The following is a 23978-nucleotide window of genomic DNA, read 5'->3' on the forward strand; positions in this document are numbered from 1 at the left end:
AAATATACACATTAATGCAATTGTTGGTTCAATGCAAACGTTGGTTCACACAAGACGCAAATTAAACTAATTTCAATAAATCTCGCTAATTAGGGATATCTATCTCTATTTTAAGTATCTAATATCTACTAATTTTTCTCAAAGCAAAATAGTTATTTTCATGTAAATTAAATTAATCTTAATTTTGAAAGTTGTATAGAACAAAAAAGTAACAGATAAAACGTTAAAAATTTGCGGTTTGTTGGCTATGGTTCCCAGGGTGGTTAGGGCACGTGGTGATCCAGAGGTCGTCCCGATCCAAGGTCTCTGCTGTCAGGGTTGCAACAACAGCAAGGGTAACTGGATAATTGTCGAAACCCACGAGGTCCAAAAAGAAAACCAATCAAAACGGAAGACTTCCATAAAACTTCCAAAAAAAAATGGAAAATCGGGGAAAGAAAAAACCCTATAAAAGATTTCCAGAATTAAATCCTGAGAAAATAAGGAGAAAAATATAAGCTACTTTACCTCGATGTTGGTGAGGGTTAATAATAGTAGTCTTATTCTGCGTTGAAAAAGTCTTGTACGGCTGAGGGCTAAATTACTCCCACAAAGTGGCGTGGAGAGCCGGTTCCAAATTCGCTAATAATACGACTCTACTCCACAAGTTATCTTCTGATTATTTGAACATCAGAAAGAGAAGGAGTCATCCACCAATCCACAAGGAGACATCCAGAACAAATCAGAAGGTCAGGCACCCGCACTACCGACAAAATTAAGCAGAAAAATGGATGCTTTCTGAACTTTAGCGAGACGTGTTAGACCCGGAAGAAGATTTTTTTTCTACCCTTACTCTGAAGAATTTGAGCCAATAGGAATATACAACAATTCATTTGAAATTAACAGTCAACTGGTACTTTCCGGTACTGAGTAGTATGCAAGTACCATAGTAAAGAATCATATATTTTATATATGACAAGACCTAAGTTTCCTTAAATACTTAATGAAGATTGACAATCAGTGAAAGAGAAAAACACTTGATGAAAGCTGGAATTTATTTTAACAGAAGAATGTAACCAAAATAATTAATAAATAATTAGTTAATAATTATAAAAATTTAAACAATTAACGCTAGCTTCACTGCCAACCATATTTACTAGTAACAGCGCCGTCTCCAACACCGAGTCAAGACGTTAAAGCGCACTCTCAAGCAATTTACTTTAAAATGTCAAGATTTGCAAATATGTTTAAAAACAAATACACATAAAACCTAAATACCCATATTTATATTAAATCAAACCAATTATTACTTAAATCATAATTATCTAAAAATATATTATATTTCATACTATAAGAAGATTCACGACAGATATAATTATTTACAACCAGAAGGTAAGTGTAAAAACACCGGTTTATTTATAGCTTTAAATTTATAACAATAACAAACATTTTAGGAATTATTTACTGATCGAATAAAAATATACTTATACGATATAATATTTCTAACTGTATTTAAAAAAGGGAAGATATCCAGGAAAAATCAGCTTGAATATATATTTTAAACTTATAAAGGTAAAATTAGAAAAAATTTTTCGTTATAAATATTTTCCACTATACTTCAAAACCATGTATTTTTCTTCAACATAATATCTAAACGAAGCTACTAATTATCAGGTATAGTAATTATTTTTTTTTAAGAAAATAGAGTGAATGTTATTTCTTTTCTTTTCAAATAAAAATTTATTTCATAATAACAATAATTAAATTTATAGAAAGTAACTCATATTTTATTTCTTTTTAACAGCTAGAAGTACAAAATATATCAAAGAAACCCTATTGAAAATATAAATACATATAATGAATAGAACCAAATGATAAACAAGTGAGTATGCTCATAAACAAGCTGAGTATCTCATGCTCTTAAGGAACTGTAGAAAATGACTGCCTACTGAATTTTCTTATAAAATTTTTGACTCGTAACAACATCAGTTTGTTCTGTGACCTGCTCTTCGACGATGTTTGTATGGTGTCTGGAAATAAAATCGGTATAATTTCATATAAATGAAAAAAAAACATCCCTACTGTCTGCCTTTTATATATGGCTGAAGAAATGACATCGTTTCCCATTTTTTAATATTTTTCGCAGCTTGACTACTCTTGGTTACGTTTTTGTTTGCTCGTTGAAAGCCATACCATAAGCTTTTCCATTTTTTTAGCAAGTGTCGGCTAAAAAGAAATACCTATTTAATTAAAATCTGTTATTCGACACCAAAATAGCAAAATGGGGATCACTTAAAGTTTTCGTAAAATTACAGCAGTTTGTGTTTCACCCTGTATCTTAAAGCAGGTATGTTAAATTTTGTCATCAATTAAAAATTAGGATACCAGAGGATAGGTTTAAATCCTATCCAAATTTCAGCAAAATCGGCCCTCTTGTTATTGAGAAACGAACTTTTAAAAATGATCCAAAATTTAAGGTGTTTGACTTGAACAAGTGACGCGCAGTTATAACGCGCAAAAAAATATATTGACAAACTTCTTATACGTTTAACGGTAATTTATCGATTTACTTTATATTTCTTTTCTTCTTTGTAGTCGGCTTTCTGGTTTCTATTTTTTAATCTACTTTTTTTCTTTTTGAAAACGGCTTACAGTATTGTTCTAGTTTTGTAAATATTGACTGTTTAATAAAGCAAAAACTTGCTGTGGTTATAATTTCTTATTTCCGAGCTTATTTCTATACCTTTACCTCTTAGCACGATATTTAGTTACAATTCCTAAAAAACGATTTTCATGTGACTTTAATTGCAACACAAAATTCAGTTTAGTTACCTATATTATTAAAACTAACTTACCATTTTCTCCAATTAATCAAATAATTCATCATATTCCCTAACTAATAATATCAATTGTTCGATTTTCCTATCGTCCATCCGGGCCATTGTTTGGCGACTAGTATAAACTGAAAATATCATATTATTAGCACTCCCCTCCACGTCTATTTGTCGCATCTGGATTCACATTTCTGCTTGATCGAGCCAACGCTGCACTTCAAGTGCGCGAAAGAAAGCCCACCGACAATTGAAGACATCAAGCCGGTTGAAGTCGAGCGAGGCGTAGCGCAAATGAGAACTGCTACGTAAGAAAACACAAAGACTTTTTAAATGCGACATTTTGACGCTCGATGAAGTCAAGCCTAGTAAAGCACGATGAAGCGTATATGAGAACCGGCCTTAATAGTGATACGAGTCTGCCAGCTTCGTAATAAAGCTTTTCTTTTAGGCTGTTGTTATGCAGTGAAATATTTTTCTTCATTGATCCAATAAAAAGCTGGCTATTTTGAAGAAAACTTAAAACTAATCTAAATTATTCCTTTGTCGGTCCTCCTTCATCAACTGCTCCTTCAGCGACATCCTCACAACCACTAAATTTTACTGATATTTCGTTAAATGGCCCAAAGGTTTTCCGTCGCATAGCTCTGATACTTAAATAGATCGGTACGGAAAATATTAAATTTGTTCATACTGTCATACTCAATTTTATTTTGCAATTTGGTTAGTATATCAATTTGAGTATGAAGCGTTCCATCACTGTCTTCGATTTGTTCTGATACATTTGGCACCTCCAAATTTTTAACAAGAGATGAAGCATTTTCTGAGCCTTCTAATATATTATTTAACAGCATATTCATATCTCATTTTCATATTGACGTAAATTTTCTAAAAGGGATTGCTTTCTGCTCGAGATTGATCATTCCGTCCGAGATCGTAATTTACAAAATTGCCGTAATGCTAGGCGATCTCCAAATTTTGGAACAAATTCTGCCAGTCGCATATCATCCATTAACAGAATTATTGTTGTTTCAATCTGAAATAATAACACCTACCTATACACGCTTATTTCATGAACCCTAGAGTATAGTGACAAAACATTCAATTCTAAGAAGGATCCGCAAAACCATTATTGTATCGATTTACTTGCTTTTTTGTTACGTAAATAAGTATTTGTAAGGTAGTGGGGGTATATATGGCCCACCTAAGCAAAATTTTATTTAAAAAAATATAAACTGAACTTACATATCTTTAGCATGTACTTTGTACTTCCAAGTTACATATTTGGTTTAAGTGTTATGTGAAACAAAATATTTTTTTTTAAACATCATTTCATCTGGCCATATTATCCGTCTATGGTGGTTAATACCCTACCATAATAAATCATCTTAAAACTAAGTGAAAATATCATTTAAAACAAACTAAAATAAAATCAAAACTCTTACTTAGTAGATATTTAAAACTAAAGGAAAATATAAGAAAAACAAAGTGTGGCCATATTATCCTAATTACTAAATTGCACAAAAAAACAACAAACAAAAGCAAGTCTTTAGGAACAGTTTGGGCACCCAGAATCATCTTCATCATCTGCTGTTAGTCCGACACATTCTTCATGGTAGTATGTCAGACACACGTTGGAGCACAACCGCATGTCCATCTGTTGGTCGGTATCACATATCGAACAATACCAGGACTCTACTGGCTTTGAAAGCGATGGTTTTGATTGTCGTGATGTGGAAGGCTGGCAATCGGATTCATTAAAAAGGTATTTGGTTACCTTTTGAGCTTTATAATTAATAACCTTACGGCAGTTAACTCTTTTAGTGACTCGTTTGGTACCGTCAGGTGTAGGCAAAAGTTCCTTAATCGATTCATCTAGATCTAATGGTTTTGATGGACTTTTATGAGCATCAGGGATGTTTGGTTGTCGCTTATGAGTTTCAAGGATGTTTGAGAGAGTATTTTCTTCTTTCTTCGTTTAGGCTGGCCAGTGGAATTTCATCCTCCGAAAAGTAATCGGAATTTTGAGGTTCGTTTAAGTTTACAGGGACATCTTGACGTCGCTCTGATAATTGGCGGAGCAAAAGCACAATCTGGTATCGCTGATTTTAAATATTACCTTATCGCTGAATTGAAAAATTGAACCCAGTAGCTCAAAACTAAATTCATTTATAATATTTTCGGGAGTCTTGCACTTGGGATAAACTTGAGATAAAATAATATTAAAACGTGTTTTCGTTAAATCTATCTGGGTTCACATCCCAATATTTCAGCAACTCTGTATCCCAATGAGATTCGAATGCTTTATAAACGATTTATCTAGGGGCTGTAATTCGTGGGTTGTGTTACAGGGTAGGCAGAATAAGGTAATATTTAAATTATCGACAGCTTCTACAATACTTAAATTTAAGTGGCTTGAGGCACCATCAAATATTAACAAAACAGGGCCGGCTACTTTATGTTTTGCTAAATGATGTAAAAATCCAATAAAAAGGTCAGTTACCATACTGCCCTTTGGAGCCATTTTTACCAAGGTACAAGGAAGCCCGTTGTCACAATATTCCGATTTCAGACACTTATCCTTAAATATGACTATTGGCGGTAATGTGTTTCCAATTGCGTTTGCACATCCAACAACTGTGACATTTTCAGCATGCTCTGGTGCTATAAGGTGAACTCGTTTACTTCCTTTAAGTGCAAGCACAGTTTGCTGGCGATGGATTGTAAGGCGACACCCTTTTTCGTCCATATAAGTCGATAAAGTCTACATAAATTATTCGATTGGTCGAGTTAAAAAAAATTGATCATGATCCTCCAGCGCTGCCGTAAATAATTTATAAAACTTCAATAATAATAAGACCATGAAATTAATTTCATGTTATATTTAAATATTGTATTTAGCAACAGTCTTATGTTTTCTTAGCCTACAATAACAAAAACTCATTGATGATGATTTGTACCATCAAATATTTCGGTAGTAGCTGAAGTTAAGGTATAACTCGGCAATAATTAGGTTTTAATTCGGTTTTTGTAGATTTAATAGGGAAAACGTATCTTACCTGGCTACTACATTTCTGACAGAAGTAAACGAAACTCCTCAATAAATATACAAGCCACATGTGACAGTAGAGAAATGTTTACCAACTTATATGCAACATGGCCTGGATCTGTCCATAGTTCTAGAATTTGGTACAATTCTTCCACTTATCCTGTTATGTATAACAATCCAGAAAGGGTATGTCTTTTGTGTGGTTCCGGATATGCTGTAACTCCGTGGATGCTCACACCGTTCCAAAATCCGACAACAAATAGTGAAAAATATTTCAATAAAATACATGCAAAAGAACGTGTTATTATAGAAAGATGCTTTGGGCAGTTGAAAAGAAGATTCCCAATGTTAAACTATACAGTACGACTTAAAACTAACAGAATATGTCGATATATTATGTGTGGATTTATTTTACGTAATTGTGCGTAAAAGTCGTTGAATGATCCACTTGAACAGTTTGAAGAAATGGATGTCGAAGAACTGAACTAAATAACGCTGATATAAGACGTCGAGGTATTCAGGTTCGTAATGAGATTGCGGAATTGATGTACAGGGTTATCATTTTAGTTTGACCCACTTTTAAAAGCTTATAACTTTTTTGTTTGTTGTGTTAAAGCATTCATTCAAAAAACATATTGTAGAAGTTTCAGACAAGTTTTTGCGAGTGTTGTCAAAAATGACAGTAGGTGTTACATGTCAGATTTTTAAAACTAAAAAAAACTTTTTAAATGGGACACCCTGTATATTAGTAGCGCATTAGATAGTCCTCTTTTCTCCGAATTCAGAAATGTATCACATATTTGCATTCTTCTTCTTAATTTCATTGAAGATTGACAAAAGCATGCAAAAACAATTAATTAAAAGAATAAAAAAGTTATAAGCTTTTAAAAGTGGGCCAAACTAAAATGATAACCCTGTATAGACAACGTTGAAATAATAAAGAAATAATCTAATATTTTTTGTTTTTTATTTTCCAGGAAAACTTATAATATAATTAAAATTAAAAGTAATTGGAATAGAAACGCAAACCCCAAACATTTTTTTATGAAAACCAACTAAAAGTTTAATGAGAATAATAGATACACCAATTTCCCATTTTTTTCAACCATCAAAGTGTCGTGCAAAGTAATTTACTATAAATGGTTCTAAAGCCCCTGCAGTTTTTTCCACAGATGTGGCAGCTTTGTCCTGAGCTATAGCAGCCTTTTCTTGAGCTATAGCCTCATTTATTTGTTTCAGAACTAAAGTTTTTTGCAATTATTGTTCAATCGATTGGTTGGCGTCACTAAAATCCTCTTCCTCAAAAAATCGATCGGCATTTGCATCTCGACTGGTGCCTGCATTTACCCCACCTAAAGATATGAGTAATTTAAAGTGATTATTACTACGCGTACAGGGTGGGCAAATTTAGTATTTTTATGGAATTAATTTAAATAAAAAAGCGTGTATACCTGGGACTCTTTGTATTAGTGGATTCTCATTTCCGTTGCATAGGTCATAAAATTTTTGTTGCCATTCATTTAATTTAATCTTCTTAGTTCCTGTTCTTTTCATATCCGTTATTTTCTTTATTTTGCTTTTCATGTTATTATTTTTTTTAGTATTTGCTTACTGTCCAACTTTTGTATTATTGTTATAATCTTCCATTTGGGACTCTTCTTCTTGAGGCATTTCTTCATCTGAAGACATTTTTGTCTAACCGAACGTCGGATAATACACCACTTCTACTTCAACAATTTTACTGAAGGCAATGGTAAAACCAAATGATCAAGACAGTACGTACATTGAGTGTGCAGTGTCCGGAAGGGGGAATTTTACATTTTAAACGAGTTATTTTGGGATTCCTTATCACAAATGTAAACATTAACCTAAACTTTACGTGCATAGCTGTTTAAACCTTTCTACGAATATTACCGATTTGAAAAATAAACAAAGCAGATAGGCCGAGAAGATGCTACAAAAATGTTGAAGAATATACTGTAGACTAAAAGTAAATAATTTAATCAGTGTAGTAAATACTCCGACGTCAAGCAAGTTCTACCTGAACCGACCAAATGCTTCATGATGAAGAAAATACTTCTAAGTAGATCCTTAAATTTTTAGTATTAGCATGTACTTCATTTTTATTCATACCACTCATTTAGTGGTATTAATAAAAATCAGTAGATACTTAATACTTACGGTTTCGTAAGTTAATACTGTAACTATCGAAACTTTGTCGTCTTCGGACATTTAAAGCAACGATTCCCTTTATTACAAAATACAATTAGACTGCCATTAAGAAAAGTGCCATCTATTATGATAGCATGTTGTGTTCTTCATAATATTGGAAAGTATTTAAAAGATGAAGAAGTGTTTGAGATTGAAGAAGGCTTACCTTTAGACGATGACAACATCGAAGATGAAGCACCTGTTGGACGACTTGAACTTCGAAGGGAAGGTCAAGTCATACGTAACCGTTTAGCCACAATTATTTACGCCAATCAAAATAACTAACATAATTTTTATTAAATTGAAAATACATATATCTAATTATTACAACATACTATAAGTTTTCTCTCCTTCTCTTAGAACGTGATCTTTATTTAATTCTTTCTCCAGTTTTGCCTTTTTAAGATTTAGAACATGTAGTTACTTCAAAAGCACCAATCTTTGTAGCTCCGTCGTGCTTAACGTACGTGTTTCCTCCGTTTCGTATTGTTCTATAATTTTTGTCGCTTTGGACGTGCAGGTAACGATGGTGGCAGTGTTGAAGCGACTGACGGACAAAAATTATAGAACCATGAACTGTTCATCAGAAGGATTCCGACTGCAACATGTCCTGAAACGAAATATTACACTAGCTACCTTATATGTAATAAAAATATAATTATTTTATCAGGTATTTTGAAAAGAACAGGATTGCACTCCTCTTGATCCCCTTGTAGTGCCGTGTACATGAGTTTGCTGCACTTAGATTTTTCTTTTTATTCCCAGTTATGTTGGCATGAGTTTTTTTACTACCGCCTTCAGGATATTATTTTTTTTAATAATTTTTTGGAGTTTGTTGGTTTTCCAAATTTATCTACAATGCTTTCATAGTTAGCTTACAACATTTTATAATAAGACATGATAACTTACTCTCATAATGTTGTTTAAGAGTGGCTAAGACGTCTTGTTTTTTATTAATTTATCTCCGGAGTTTTCCCTTTATTTAAAATAATAGGGTTATCCCTCAAATATTTGGCCACAAATGTTACATCCGACTCTTTACTTTTTGAAACACTCTCATTGCCACTATCTTCACTTTCGGACGAAACGAACGACATGCTGGTTGTCGATAAATAAATGTAGAAAAGTAAATATTTTGAGGATTGTATACATCTCAAGTGTAAACTGATTTAAAAAAGTGTTGACGTGCGTTTCTTGTATGTTTTCCTTTTAATCAAATTCCGAGTAAATAAGAAAATACTTAAGAATAATCAGTAAACACTTCTAAGTATCAGCGTCTATTTTTTAATATACATTTCAGTATTTACTTAATGCTGATGGTGATACTTATAAGTAAGTACTTATAAGTAAATACTTATGGGTGGTATTAATAAAAAAAGACAAGCAAATTCTTATACTACTAATTTAAGAAGTAGATACTTTTAATTGTATTAATAAAATTTAAGAAGATGGTAATGCTACTAGTACTTGATACTAAGGATTAGCATCTTCTAACGCTTACTTCGAAGTATCAGGATATCCTTAAAAAAGTATTAATAACAACCAGTAGATACTTTTACAAATAAGTATCTCGTAGAAAAATTATAAGTTTATGGTTCCTCATATTTTTTTTAATTTTATTATAATTTAGTGATTATTTGATAGCATATCAAGTAGCAGTTTTTGGCAATCTTTAAAATGTTTTACGGATCCGAGCGTCAAAACTTTTTAAACCGCATCGCGAAAATCCTCTGAACGTGACTTGAACACTGACAATTTTTTACCACACTGAAATCTTACATTTGTTTAAAAAAATTGAAATATTACAAAAACTATTAATTTAAGGGATTTTATATTATAATTATTATATAAATAAGTTATAGGATTTAACGCATAATCTTAAAATAAAATATAGATTTTTTAAACCTCGAAACGAATGAGATAATGGACTTTATTCTTGACTCACCCTGAATATTTAAAACAAATACTGATATTTGGGGAAAATTAAATAGCTGGACTAACTATTCATGCAAACAATATTTTTTGCTTAATAACATTTCATTTCGCTCTTTCAATATAATATTTCTTTCTTCCGTAGCTTTACATTTCCTTTTTACATTTCCAGCTTTTCCTTTTGTAACAATAACCGGGCTTCATGATATGACCTTCTATGTTTACTACCGGAGTCCTTTTTCGCTTTAAATTTGCCGCGTCCTTTTTCTAATTCGAAGTTCAATATAAAACACAAGTTTACTTAATCGGGATGAGTTGCATAGAGGGCGCTAGCTTTTAATTTTAACAGCCGGGTGGTCGGGGTTCAAAGATCTTAATATAAGGGCGCCACGAGATTATACTCTATGAACTCGGCATAAAATATGTTACTATTAAGTAGACTTCAACACTAACCTCGAACTGTTGAGTGTAACTACCATGAACTCCAAATATTACTATAATTACTTGAACTTAAGTGACTCTAACCTAACTATGAGACCAGAGTGCAAATAATACTACTAAAAATATTTAAGCAATTTATTGAAATATCAAAAAGGTTAAATGTATAAAGAGAATGATGAAATGTATGTGAAATGAAGTAAAGTTTAAATCGATAAGAATAAATGAAAAGTGAAAATGGTCTAAGCTATACTAAAACTAAGACGTCATCCCCCTTAACTTAAACTAAGTATACTCTAAGGGCGGAATACAAATAGCTAATCTAAACCTAAACTAAAATTGTACAGTCTTACTCGATGTATGTATATAGGGTAATTCCGGGGAAGATGGACCACATTTTTAATTTTGACCATATCTGGCCTAAAAACAGCTTTATTAATAGAAAAAATACAATAACAACCAAAACAACGTATTCTAATAATAAACAGGAACTTAAACTCATTTACCTTTAAAGGATTTTAAAATATATGTATATATAAAAAAACACCATGTAGTCCAACTATCCCAGAGGATGAGGTTTAGTTGAACAACCATGTATGGAACAGATGAACCACAAGGGGTAACATGAACCTCAATAAAAAGTATAGAAACCACATTCTTAAATGTAATAATGTTACAAAAAATATATTGCTATTATATTAATAAACAGTAACAGCCTTTTTTCCACACCGATCACACAAATTTTCGTATTTTAGACATGACTCGTGCAGCCATCGAGTGCATACAATGCATTAAACCCAGTAGTCGGTTTTTGTTGTGATATTGTAATTTTCACCACAACTAGCGCAGTTATTTTCTTCCCAATCTTCAAAGCCATCGCTCTCATCGTGTAAAGACACATTACCCTCTGACTCAGAAGTCCTGGTTAACGATTCTCTTTCCTTACTTGGTCTAAGCCTAAGCTTTGCACTTTTCGATGATTGCGTTGTTATTTTCTTATGTAATTTGCTTTTCTGTTCAGTCGCGTTCTTTTTTTTTTGGTTTTTCCGTTTCATCAACATTAAAAATATTGCCCGGTTTATTAAAGAGCTGATTTTCTTCAAGAATACTTTCTAACAATTGAAAGTAGTTTTCTACGATTTCGTGGCACAAAGCAGTTTTACGGTTTATTGACACCCTTTCAGCTACTCTAACGCTAAGATCAGGATGTCGATTTAAGAAAAGGTTAGGCCAATCACAGCCCGCTAGTTTGGTGGACGTGTCAAAACGATGCTTGATTTTTAATTGCTCAACAAGCAAAAGCTATCTGACGTACATCAAGTCTTGTTGGAGCAAATCCAAACTTTTGGAGTTTTTTCATGTGGGCTACTAATTTTACCTCAGTTGCATCCCAAAGTCGATGAGGGACTTAACGATCCGGTTTTTTTTAAATTTCCAGACTTACGTCGTCTAAGTAAAGTAGCCTTTGGAACATTAAAGTGCCTGGCGGCAGCGTTTACACCCATCGTTCCTGAATTAATTGCCGTTATGGCATTATTTAGGTCATTTTCTGACCACGAGGCCCTTTCTGCACTTAGCTTCCGTTTGTATCTAGTCGGCATTCTGAAAAAACAAAATTATACCGGTTTATGTGTGTGCGGTCCATCTATCCCAAATTTCGGGGATAGATGGACCACACAATAACTAATAATAAAATTTAGTTACACATTTCAAGGCTTACACTACTTAAACTAGTAAAAAGGGACACCAAACATATATTTAGCAAAAATTTTTAAAGAAATACTTACATTTAGACAAAATCGCTTCCTCAAAATCAGGTTCAAAAATTATAGCACGTCTTAAAATCGAAAAATTTATTTTGCAAATGCTGTAAATGCATCCTATACTTGCAACTGTTCAAGCGTCACTGAAACGTAACTTGGCTCACGTACACATTAAAACTAGCAGCCCCTAACGATTACCGTTGAAGTTACGCGACTGGTCCATCTCAGGCGGTGGTCCATCTCTCCCGGAATTACCCTACTTGAAACTACTCGAAGGTTCCTCCGGCTGAGCTACGGTGTATAGCTATGGGATGACTACAGCAGGGTACAGCAGCTCGGTGTACTGTCACTGGAGCCCGTCAGCAAATGTACAGATACCAGGCAGGTGCAGGACTTCAAAAGGTGACATAAAAACCCTAAATAATATTGGTTGTCTTAGAAAAGAGCCTCAATTATAGAACAAGGACAACGTGTAGAAGTTAATAAAGGTAATAAAGAAGGACTAATCAAGTCTGAACTTTACCTCAACGAGGGTTTATGATGTCCAACGGGTACCTCTACACGGACAACAGGAACGGATGGAATTCTGGACTGTTCTGTGCTCTACGGTCTGGATCGGTGTTCTTGCTCTACAATTACGAACAATCAAAAAGTCGAAAACCAGTCAACAATACGAACAAAAATCAGTTGAGCATTGACTTAGAATAGGCAGAAGAATTATAGCATACCTTGGAACTCTACTCGGGGACTTCTTGGTCACGTGGATTCGGAATATCGGTCGGAAAAAGGCTATTTTGATCCCATTACGGAAATTGGTCGGTGGTCCATACAAAATCAACAAAATCCAACCACGTCTCTGACCAAATGTGCTTCGGAAGACTTAGTTCTTCTCTAGGAAGACCTGCTAAATACCAACAGGGAATGCTTCACGAAACAAGTAGCCAGCTCTTCACGATGATACCCTCTCGGTGGATACACAAGAAGTCACGCCAGGATGGGATTTCCTTCACAAAACCAGATTTCAACCGGAAATCTCCCTCCAGAATATAGATAGAGAACAATATATCTACTCTAATCCAACTCACAAAGAGGCATAAATAAAAAACGATGTTCTAGAATATTTTCCACTGCCATATTCCATATCCGGTCAATGAACGAACTTAACTTAGAAATTTCACAATTAAAATGAACGAATTGCACACTGCGATCCACATCAAAAATAAACAATTTAACTAAGAAATTTTATCTGGTAATTATAAAATTTCAGTAACCAAAACAAAGGATAAATAAATCCAAATCTGATTTGATCTGACAGTGACAAGTGACGGACAGATGATATCAAAGATAAATAGAGCTCGACAAAAATGACCGCATCCGGTGACAATAATGTGTAGCTGTAGCTGTATAATATCGCGGTGTATATTCGGTTGCATAGTGGTAAAATACTAAATAAAATAATATTTAACAATAAAATTATAGTAAACATGATGCAAAAATAATAGTTATTTGCGATAATTTATGAGCCAGCACACAGAGGTCGTAGCGAGGAAATTTGACTGTTACAAATTGTCTTTTTTTCACTATGTATTTCACTATGTTGGAGTTTCTGGGCACCCCATAGTTTCTTCTGGATCATCATGAGGCATTTGATCCACAGATCCAGTTGAGATTAGCACTCTAGAAGTTACATTTCTTTGCCTTTGAATATATCCATTTCTTTCAGGTATCCAAAATACTTTTTCCTTCTCCTGTTTTATTCTGACTATCGATATGTTTTTTGTACGCTCTTTCCAGGACCCTCCATCTATTTTCTGTATGGCTTGCACTAAGGTTTGTTTTGCAAGAGATTCATCTCTTGTGCTAACATTTCCCACAACTTTTTCATTTTTTCTCAGCAGTACCAAACTTTGCAGACCAAATAACTGTCGTTATAGTATCAGTTCAACCTTACTATTTGCGTGGACGAAGACGGAAATACAAGGAATTCTGTAAGTCCTAAAAGAAACGAAAAACTAGTAATTTACTATGCTATCATTGAGAAGACAAATATGATATCAGTAATATTACTCAGTGAATAAGAAAAACTAATTTATTATTAAAATAAAAAGGTCTGAATTTACCTGGGTATACCCTTACCTCAATTATAGTTTCTGGTATCCATTTGATTTGATTAGTTTAATTTGTGGTTTAATAGACAGTTATATATAAAACGACTAGCGTGTACCAGCGGCTTCGTTCGCGTTGAATTAATCATTTGTAATGGTGATGATAAAGCAAAGCAAGAATTTCCATTGACATACAAACTGGATAAAATTTTCTCACATTTATATCAGCATGAGAAAAAACAATATGGCTATATTATTATATATGTAATTTTGAGGGGTAGTTTCATCTCGTTGGAATTTGACTTTCGAAAAATCCGTTTGCCAAAAATAAGCTTTTTACATCAAGCAGTTTAAGCAGAATCGTGGTTAAGAAATTACCCAACTTTTTGGAACACCCTGTATGATTTTTTAAAAAAATTCAAAATATGTAAAAAAAACAAATAAATTATGCTTGTCCAAGCGTTTTCCCGAAAGACTAACCGTTTTTTAAATAACAAATATTGTAATATTTGAGGGGCGTTTTCACCCTCTTGGAATTTGAGATTCGAGAAACCCCTCCTCATCGAACCTCTACACCCCACAGTCAATCCGTTTGCCAAAAATCAGCTTTAAACGTCAAGCAGTTTAAGCAGAATCGTGATTAATCAATTTACTTATAACCTAATCGAATCTAAAATGAAATCTAAGAATCTAAAGAATCCCTAAAGTCAATCTGTTTTCCAAAAATCAGCTTTTTACGTCAAGAGCTGTAAGCAGGATTGTGATTAATCAATAACCAGATTTTTCGAAACACCCTGTATACATTTTTAAAAAATCTTAAAATAAGTAAAAAAACAAAAAAAATATACGTGTTTTAGCGTTTTTTCGGAAACTTCTTCGGACCGTTTTTTAAATAAAAAATAAAATTGTAATATTTGAGGGGTGGTTTCACCCTCTTGGAACTGGAATTTCGAAAAATCCCTTCTTATGGAACCTCTACACCCTAGAATCAACCTGTATGCCAAAATTGAGCTTCTTACGTTGAGTGGTTTGAACAGGATCGTGATTAATCAGTATGTCAGTCACTTAAGGATTTTATATATTAGTATAGATATAGACCAAATCTAAGTATGGAACACCAAATATAAATGAAAACAAAAAATGTATTTATTTTTCGTTCACTTATTCTTTAAAAAAAGTAATTTCTCGTTCTGCTTCTATTCAATATGTCATAAGATATGACACGAGATGTTAGCTGCGACGCACGATCGGCACGATTTAGCGTTCGTACAAAATATTTGAAACAAATCAGAAATTTCAATATTTTACACAGCGCATTAATACTGGTTCGGAAACAATCAGAAACTTGTTTGGAATTTCCTGTGGAAGCAAACCCATAGTTTTCATTACTTTAATTTCTTTATATCGACTAAAATAGTCGATAATAACAAAGAAATATTCTCCACTGGGAAGAAATAAATCCCACAAATTCCACTGCGATATCGATCCACGGTCCAGTAGGGAGTTCTCTTCTTTTCATAGGATGTGGAGGGGTAGGTGCTGATACTAATCTGCAGCCCTTACAGGACTTAACAAGCTTCTCGGCATGTTCATATATTCTGGGCCACCAGACTCGTTCTTAGTCTACCTTGGATGGCCACTATATCTGGATGACCTCGTGAGTGGATTCCAGAACTCTGCTTAAGCTTTTGTGGAATTACAAGCCTTGTATCTCGTCATAAAATTCCCCCGCTTAAACAAAACACATTTCTAAATACTTCATAGTACTTAAGAAGAAGAATTATTCCACACCTAAGAAAATTAAACATAATAAGAAGAAGGTTAAATTATCTGTATTAAAATTTTATAAAGTAAGTTATTTAAACAAAATAGTTTCCTGTAATTTTAATTCAATAATTCAAGAAAGCCAGAAAATAGCAATCTGCCGTTTATTTTTTTCTTTGTTATTGTAAAATGTCAATTTTAAATTTCATAGTTTGCGTGGATGTATTTTAAGATTCAGGATTTTTAAAATTTTGTTCAAGATGTGTATTAAGTATTTGCTACTCTTGAAGAGCGATGTGAAATCATTTCTGACGTTAACATTATGCCATATGCTGAGGCCACACAACTATGCTAGATAAGCTATAGACGCTATGGACGCTAAGTATCCGATGTTCGCTAAGTTCAGCGGTCACATGGAAAGCTACATACTTGATTATAATCTTTTGCGTTTTCGCATTTTAAAAATCAGTCTAGGTCCAGTTGTATTTCACGATGTTACCAAGCACAGTGCCATTTCGGTGAATTTCATCATCTCGTAGTTCAGTTGCGAGAAGATGCATCTAAGTTTAGAGAATATTTTCGAATGAGCCCGCAGCAGTTTGACCAATTGTTAGGCATTATTGAAAAGGATATTGAAAAGCAGAAACAAACTACCGAGAAAGGATTCCCGCTAGAAAGAGATTAGCTGTCTGCCTCAGGCAAGTAAAAAATACCTTAGTTTATTTACTTTTTTTGTTTTCTGGACATATAACATCATTTGAAAATATAACATCACTTTAAGTTGAAATATGTTTGTCCAACATTCTGATTTAACCATGGTTTTAGATTTACTCGGCATATTTGTACTCAGTGAGTGGTAAAAATGAATAACAATCGTAGAAGACGCGCTATAGATTTTTTTTAAAACAAACTCCCGATTAGCTTCAGGTATTGTTTTCCTACAATACTCAACCAACCTCTCATATGCTTTGTTTTTTAAACTTTTGTTCATGTACTCTTTGCATTTTACTTGCCACAAACATGGATAGCTTTGGTAAATGTTCATGAATCGGCAGACATTATTTTTAATTATTTGATCCAAATTCAAAACTCAACTCAGTACTAAGTTCGAAGACTTTATACGCGTCGCAAAATAGAGCCAAATATAATTTGACGGGTTTAAACCTGTGATTTCATCTGTGGGCGATAGTGCACGGCCCGATTCGACTTGGTTCGCCACATACACACGAAGTTTTATCCGCGTATTTGGCTCGTGCCATATCAAATTGGTTAAGTTATCCGCTGGTGTATGTGGGGCTATTGGTTGTTCGGACCGATCGGAATGTGGTGACACCACTGGTGTCTGTACCGCTTCTCATCTTTCTGCTTTTATAATTGCATCCATTATCTTTTGTTTAACTCTGAGCTGCAGATAGCGTGGTAGGTTTTTGGTGCTCTCGCACGCACTTGCAAAAAATTAATCGAGCTCCCCATTTTTGTTTTTATTGCTCTCTTTCTTACCTAGAAATGTTATAACTTTTTGAACTCCATCATCTCCTTTGTGAATGTTCCTTTTGTTACTTTTTAAAATTTGTTATAACGCGGACTTTGGTTGTTTAATGTAGTTAGACTGGTCATTTTCTAACGCATTTTCTTCCTCTTCATGCTGCCCATGGGTGTCATCATCAGCTTCGATTGGTTCTACATTGTCCGAGTTTTCATCGTCAGGATCACGAACGTTGCTGTAAAAATATAAATTTATTGCACGTTTTATTTGCTATTTTTAATTTACCTTCTTGGCATCCGATGCAAGAAAATACATCAACTCTTCGTACTTCCAAGGTTTTGTTTTTGTTGTAGATTGTCCCCACTGTTCGTTTTTCTTCTTAACATGGCTTGTCTGTAACATTCTTGCAGTTTTTTCCACTCACGTTTCATGTCATCTACAGTAATTTTTGTTTTATTAGCTATTTATTAATAGAAAAATCTGAATTAACAATAAATAAAAGGAGTCATTTCATATCAATTTTTCTCTATCCTTAGCCTAAATTTAAAACTAAATACTATTCAGTTTGCCATTTTTGTTTTTCATTCCTTTAAATATTTTTAATGCCTTTCACTATTTCTCTAATACTTTAAATCCCATTAAATATTTGTAGTACCACATGTTACAAATAAATACTTTGTGAAAACTTTTCAATACCTTTAAATGAAGAAATAAATAATTATCGCGTACACTTGTATATGGTTTTGCGCACCCCTCGACAAATAGGTACCGTCGAATAAAAATTTGTTTAATTTATTATTGCTTTTCTTTGTTGTAGGTACCTTGCAACTGGGAATTCGTTTCAGTCAATGGCTTTCACATATCGCATGGGCAGAGCGACTGTAAGCAACATTGTCGAAAATGTGTGTGATGCCATTTGGAAAAATCTTCAGCCTATAGTTATGCCGGAACCTAGTGCAGATATTTGGAAAGCATCTGAAAGTGTATTTCGAGAAAAGTGGAACTTCCTTCACTGCGTTGCTGCGACAGATGGCAAGCATGTCCGAATCAAAGCACAAGGCTCACAATTCTTAAACTACAAGAAGTACCACTCCATTCTTTTATTAGCACTTGTTGACGGCAATAAAAGATTCCTTTCTGTTGGCGTAGGGCAATATGGAAAAGTTAGTGATGGGAATGTTTTTATGAATAGCAGTATGGGAAAGCGCTTGGCAAGTAAAACTTTTCGATTACCTCCTGATGAAGATTTAGGTGGAGATTTGTTACCTTATGCAGAGGATATTACCGTGGCAGACGAAGCATTTCCGCTTAAAAGATTTCTGATGCGTCCTTATCCAAGGTCCGCCCGAAGGCTTTCCGAGTCTGAAAGAATATTTAACAACAGACTTTTAAGAAGTAGAAACACAGTAGAAAACGCCTTTGGCATTCTTGCAAGTGTTTAGAGAATTTATCAAACACCACTGGAATGTCGCATTGATCTTGCTGAGAAAATAATTTTAGCAACTACAACAATCATTCTTCACAATTATATCCATGAGACAAGTACACAAGGTAAGCCTGGAGTTGTAAACGAAGAGGTACATGACAACCTCTTAGTGCCACTGCATGTAGCTGCTGCAACAAATGCAACAAAGGACGCAATTCAAATTCGGAATTTATTTACGAATTATTTTATGTCTAATGAGGGCCTAGTTCCATGGCAAGAAAGAGTAGTAAATCGTATAAACTAGATAAATTACAATATATGATATCTTACATTATACAGGGTGTTTCAAAACAAATGCGAAAAACTTCAGGGGCTGATTCCTTGTTCAAAATAAAGGGTAGTTTGCTTCATAAACGTTGGGTCAAAAGCCAACCATTAGGGAGATATCGCAGTACAAAGATGGCGGAAAAATAATGTTTTTATTTTTTATCTTGAAAACGAAAAGAGATAGACTAATGAAATTTTTTGGAAGCATTACTGTTATGAAAACACACTTTCTGGTAATTTTTTCACTTTTTTAAAATAAGTGGAAGGGGTTGAAATAAACTACCCTTATCATTCTTGTTAACGAAATTTAAAGAAAAATCTTATCAAATACATGCAAAAAAAAAAATTGGATAGTTTAGTTTGTTTAGACACTTTTTTATCTCTTGTGTTTTTTGGTAAAACTCACCGATTTGAAATTAAAAAATAAAATGTAAAGCATTACAATCATGTCAGGACAAAAAATTTTTGGATAAGGAATCTAGTAGGCTGCTGTCAAACAGTTTTATTTCGTAATAGTATCGTTACATTTTCTTCTGAACGATAACCTCTTGAAAATTATTTACCAAACAATTTTTAATTCTGTTTTTTAATTCATGAAAGTACAAAATAATAAAAAAAGTACATATTAAAAAATAAAAATGTTTTTTGTCCTGACATGGGGTAATGCTTTACATTTTATTTTTTAATTTCAAATCGGTGAGTTTTATCAAAAAAACACAAGAGATAAAAAAGTTTCTAAACAAACTAAACTATCCAAATTAATTTTTTTGCATGTGTTTGATAAGATTTTTCTTTAAATTTCGTTAACAAGTATAATAGGGGTAATTTATTTCAACCCCTTCCACTCATTTTAAAAAAGTGAGAAAATTACCAGAAAGTATGTTTTCATAACAGTAATGCTTCCATAAAATTTCATTAGTCCATCTCTTTTCGTTTTCAAGATCAAAAATTAAAACATTATTTTTTCGCCATCTTTGTACCGCGATATCTCCCTAATGATTGACTTTTTACCCAACGTTTATGAAGCAAACTACCCTTTATTTTGAACAAGGAATCGGCCCCTGAAGTTTTTCGCATTTGTTTTGAAACACCCTGTATATATATTATAACTTATCTGTTTTTTTCAATTCATTAAATATTCTTTCTCAGGCATTATATCGTATATTTTGATTTCTATAAGATTTCTGGCTTTTATTCCACAGACAATCGTGCTTCCGCACTTCTTCAATTAACAGTTCGAGGAACGCCATTTTCCTTCGACAGATCACACTACACTGAAGCAAAAATCACAGCGGCAGTCCTCGCGATGTGTTGAATATAGCCGAGAATAAAACATTGGGCGACGTGGCTTACATCGCGAACATAGCGTACCAGTGTCGGTGTGGCCGGGTACGTGTAAAATATCGATGGCTAATTTTGGAATGCATCGCGAACAAAGCGAACATAGCATACGTAGCGCTCTGTGTGGCCTCCACATAAGACTTGCTTTGTTTATAATTATGTGGGTAATTTAGTTAATTTCTTTTCTAGGTTGACGAAAACGGAAAAATTCACAGATTAAGGCGAGAATGCCCTGGGGAACAGTGTGGTGCTGGTATTTTCATCGCTGCCATGGAAGATCGCCATGACTGCGGTATCACTGCCATCACTGCAGATATTTTGCTTTAAGCTGCTTTTAATTATAAGTACTTCTTCAACTGTCTATGCGTATATATGTGCATTATGCGAAAACATCCCTTTTTGCAAGAAGCCGTTTAAAACTTCAGCAGATTTTAAGGACTAGGTTTGGATGGTTTTGCGATTCGCAACAAAACTTGGCAAAGAAGCAGAACTCGGTAAAGTGAACCATCATCGTTGATTGGTGTTCATTTTGCCGGGAAGTATGTAAACTTTTTCTTATTATAATCCATCAGTTGCAGGAGACCTAAACCGTTTCATCTAAAATACCACCGAGGACAATGGAGACCAGGACATTAGGTGTTTGGTGGTATAGAATAGGACAGTGGAAATGTTTTTGGTAAACGTTCCATATAGGTCTAATGATCAATTGGCACCGCTTATGTCCAGGTATTTTATGATTTTGTTTATTTGGGTAAAAGTAATAGAGATATTATCTGGATGGATAATTAAATAGTGATTACTGTGCTATTACGATCAAAGAGATCGTTTGGAAAGAAAGATCGTTGTCATTTTATCATCTTCATTTCAAAGCTATGCCCGATTTCAAAGCTATGTTCGTTCGTCGATGTCCGATGAACTTCTTATCCGATTCATTTGGAGAAATCAGGTAGGGAAGACAAATGTTTTTGGACATTTTTTCTTTTTTAATTATTTTTTCAATATAAAACAGCAATCTCCAGTTTAAGATTATATAAACTTTTGTTTTCAATATTTATTTCTTACTTTTTACTGTGTTCTTATAATGTCTAATGAGGATTGTTTTCCCTTTATTTAGCGAATATTGTCATATTACCTTGGTATACCTTAAGAGACCTATATTAATTTTCCCATGTTATCCATATATCCATAATTTTCCCACCCGCTATATCCATCTTTCCTCTCCTATTCCTTATATCAGTGGGAATTTTGTCGCCACTACGTGTTCTCACTAGACATACGGTTTTGTATGAACAAATAACAACTTAAAATTGGCAAACTTAGTTTTTAATATACATATTTGGTAGTTGTAATTTGTTTTAATGTATTTGACTGTTATAATATATGGTCTTATAATATTGTCTACCAGCTTATTTATAAATAAAAACAGTCAATTTTAATATGCTCATCCAATGTCGAAAGATTTGTTTCTAAGACAGATGTTTAACAGAGCCGCCAAAAACTGGTCCCGTGGGTCCGTTATGCACAATGATGGAGGAGGCCAGGAGAAGCCAGCAAAAGAGGGAAGCAAGACGAAAGGATCAGAAGCCTGGTGGAGGCGTTTAACAAAGCGCCCACCAGGCCATACCCCCTCCGTCTGGACCCCGGATCTTAATCAATTATCCAAGTGCGTTCGACTGGCCCCTACTTCCCTCCTAAACCGCCGCGCGCCGGCGCCGCACAGTTGTATAATCACAAACGTATAATCTTGCAAGTAAAAATTAATAATCAAGAAAAATTCTTGATTTCACCATTGTTTCTTAAAATGTATGCACTCTATTGCTTAAGGGAGTATGTATTTGATTAAATAATACGTTATGTACAGAGTGTTTTAATACAGGCTGCATTCATATAAGTAACTTTTTACTGATTTTTTATAAAACTAATGCTAGTCCGGTCAAGGTAGGAAGTCCCGTGCGTTTTATGAGGGGACCTTTTTTTATTGCTGATAGTAATATGTAACATCGTTTTAATTAATTTAAAAATGGGAGTCTCTTAAAAAAACGGTCGTTTGGCCGCCATCTTGAATTTCAGAAAAACATATATATTTGTGATATTAGGTTAACATACAGAGTGGTTAAAATAATAATATCATTAAAATAAAATATTCATCATCTGTGTCGCTGTCTTCCAGTGCTGAATCATCTACATATATTGTGTCATCTGCTTCTTCCTCCACCTTGTCATCAATATCGTTATCTTCTGTCTTGTCTACTAAATCAGTCGCCACCTGTTCTTTCACCTCATCACTACCTTGGTATAGAAACTTTTAGGCCGCCGTAGGTAGTGCAGGTTGCGTATGCATATGAGGCCGCAAACCTCCTTCGTCGGACTTTCACCCAAATTCTGTAGGTGTTAAACGTCTTAACTGCTTTGCATTGTTGTACTCATAGACCTGTAAGTGATTCCTGAGACAATGCTGTTTAAAGGAATTCACGTCTGGCGGCAACCGTGCGGTATCATATTGGTGTAATTGTCGCCACTTACTAGCCTAGCTTGAGCCAACGTTTTGCTTACGGGATCGTTATACAAAACTCTAATTGTTAATAATTCGAGATTAACAAAGAGCTATTCTGAAAATTCGTCAATAGAACCAAGCTGCTGTATTGTCTGAAAATAAATTGCATTATCTGAGTGAAGCAAACGTTTCATTGCAGTGACCTTTCCGAAACCAAAAAACCCTTCTACATAATCACAGCCGGTAAATGCATAAACACCAACAGCAACCCAGGCTTTGTCTAAATCTGAACATAGAGATCGACAATTAAAAAATTCTAAACCACTCGGGTATTTTTTGTACATAAACATATTCTGTTCAGTTAAATGGGCTAATGTATGAAGCAATAATCCACACAGCTGTGTCCTCAAAATCAAAAACAACGAAGTCAGAATCGCTCAGTTGTGCCGCTTGGAAAAATGCTCTTATATCCGCTTCAGATGGTGAGGATGCCTCAAATCTTGGATCACATTCGCCAGTTGTTAGGCTATAGCAAATTAGGTCTTTTGTGTAATACCAATCAGCAATATGATCAGCATTGACCCTCCCCATCAATCAGCATCGACCCATTCGTTTAAAATAAATTCTTGCAGTCTCCGTTTATTTTCCGATTTTGAAAGAAAAGAACTCACAAATTTACCTGTAGGCATTTTCTGGTCAGCCACAGAATATATATTTAGAACAGATCCGTACGATTGCATTCGGCGTTTCTGCTCTTGGTGCTTCACGCTGTCCATTAACACGTATATCATTGATCAGATGGAAGGCTACGGCTTGAGGATGGCGATTTTGC

General features: G+C 34.0%; 1 protein-coding gene and 1 long non-coding RNA gene across 4 annotated transcripts; one reads left to right on the top strand and one right to left on the bottom strand.

Moving 5' to 3' along the window:
- Positions 1–1704: 1704 nt before the first annotated feature.
- LOC115885487 lies at positions 1705–9372 on the bottom strand. Of its 3 annotated transcripts, none has more exons than XR_004050743.1 (4): positions 8980–9372; positions 5870–8923; positions 2062–2941; positions 1705–2009 (listed from the first exon to the last, which is right to left on the bottom strand). It is a non-coding gene; the product is annotated as an uncharacterized LOC115885487 (long non-coding RNA). The 3 variants fall into 3 exon arrangements; XR_004050744.1 differs by having other exon boundaries at positions 5870–7211; positions 7311–9372; XR_004050742.1 differs by having other exon boundaries at positions 5870–9372.
- A 9034-nt stretch (positions 9373–18406) lies between these two features.
- Positions 18407–19000, top strand: LOC115885504. The gene has a single exon (XM_030904450.1). The coding sequence runs from the start codon at positions 18407–18409 to the stop codon at positions 18998–19000; it is 594 nt and encodes a 197-aa protein (XP_030760310.1).
- The last annotated feature ends 4978 nt before the right edge of the window (positions 19001–23978 follow it).

The sequence above is a fragment of the Sitophilus oryzae genome, unplaced genomic scaffold (genome assembly GCF_002938485.1).
Source record: "Sitophilus oryzae breed Bouriz unplaced genomic scaffold, Soryzae_2.0 scaffold_395_pilon_pilon, whole genome shotgun sequence".
Taxonomy (NCBI): domain Eukaryota; kingdom Metazoa; phylum Arthropoda; class Insecta; order Coleoptera; family Curculionidae; genus Sitophilus; species Sitophilus oryzae.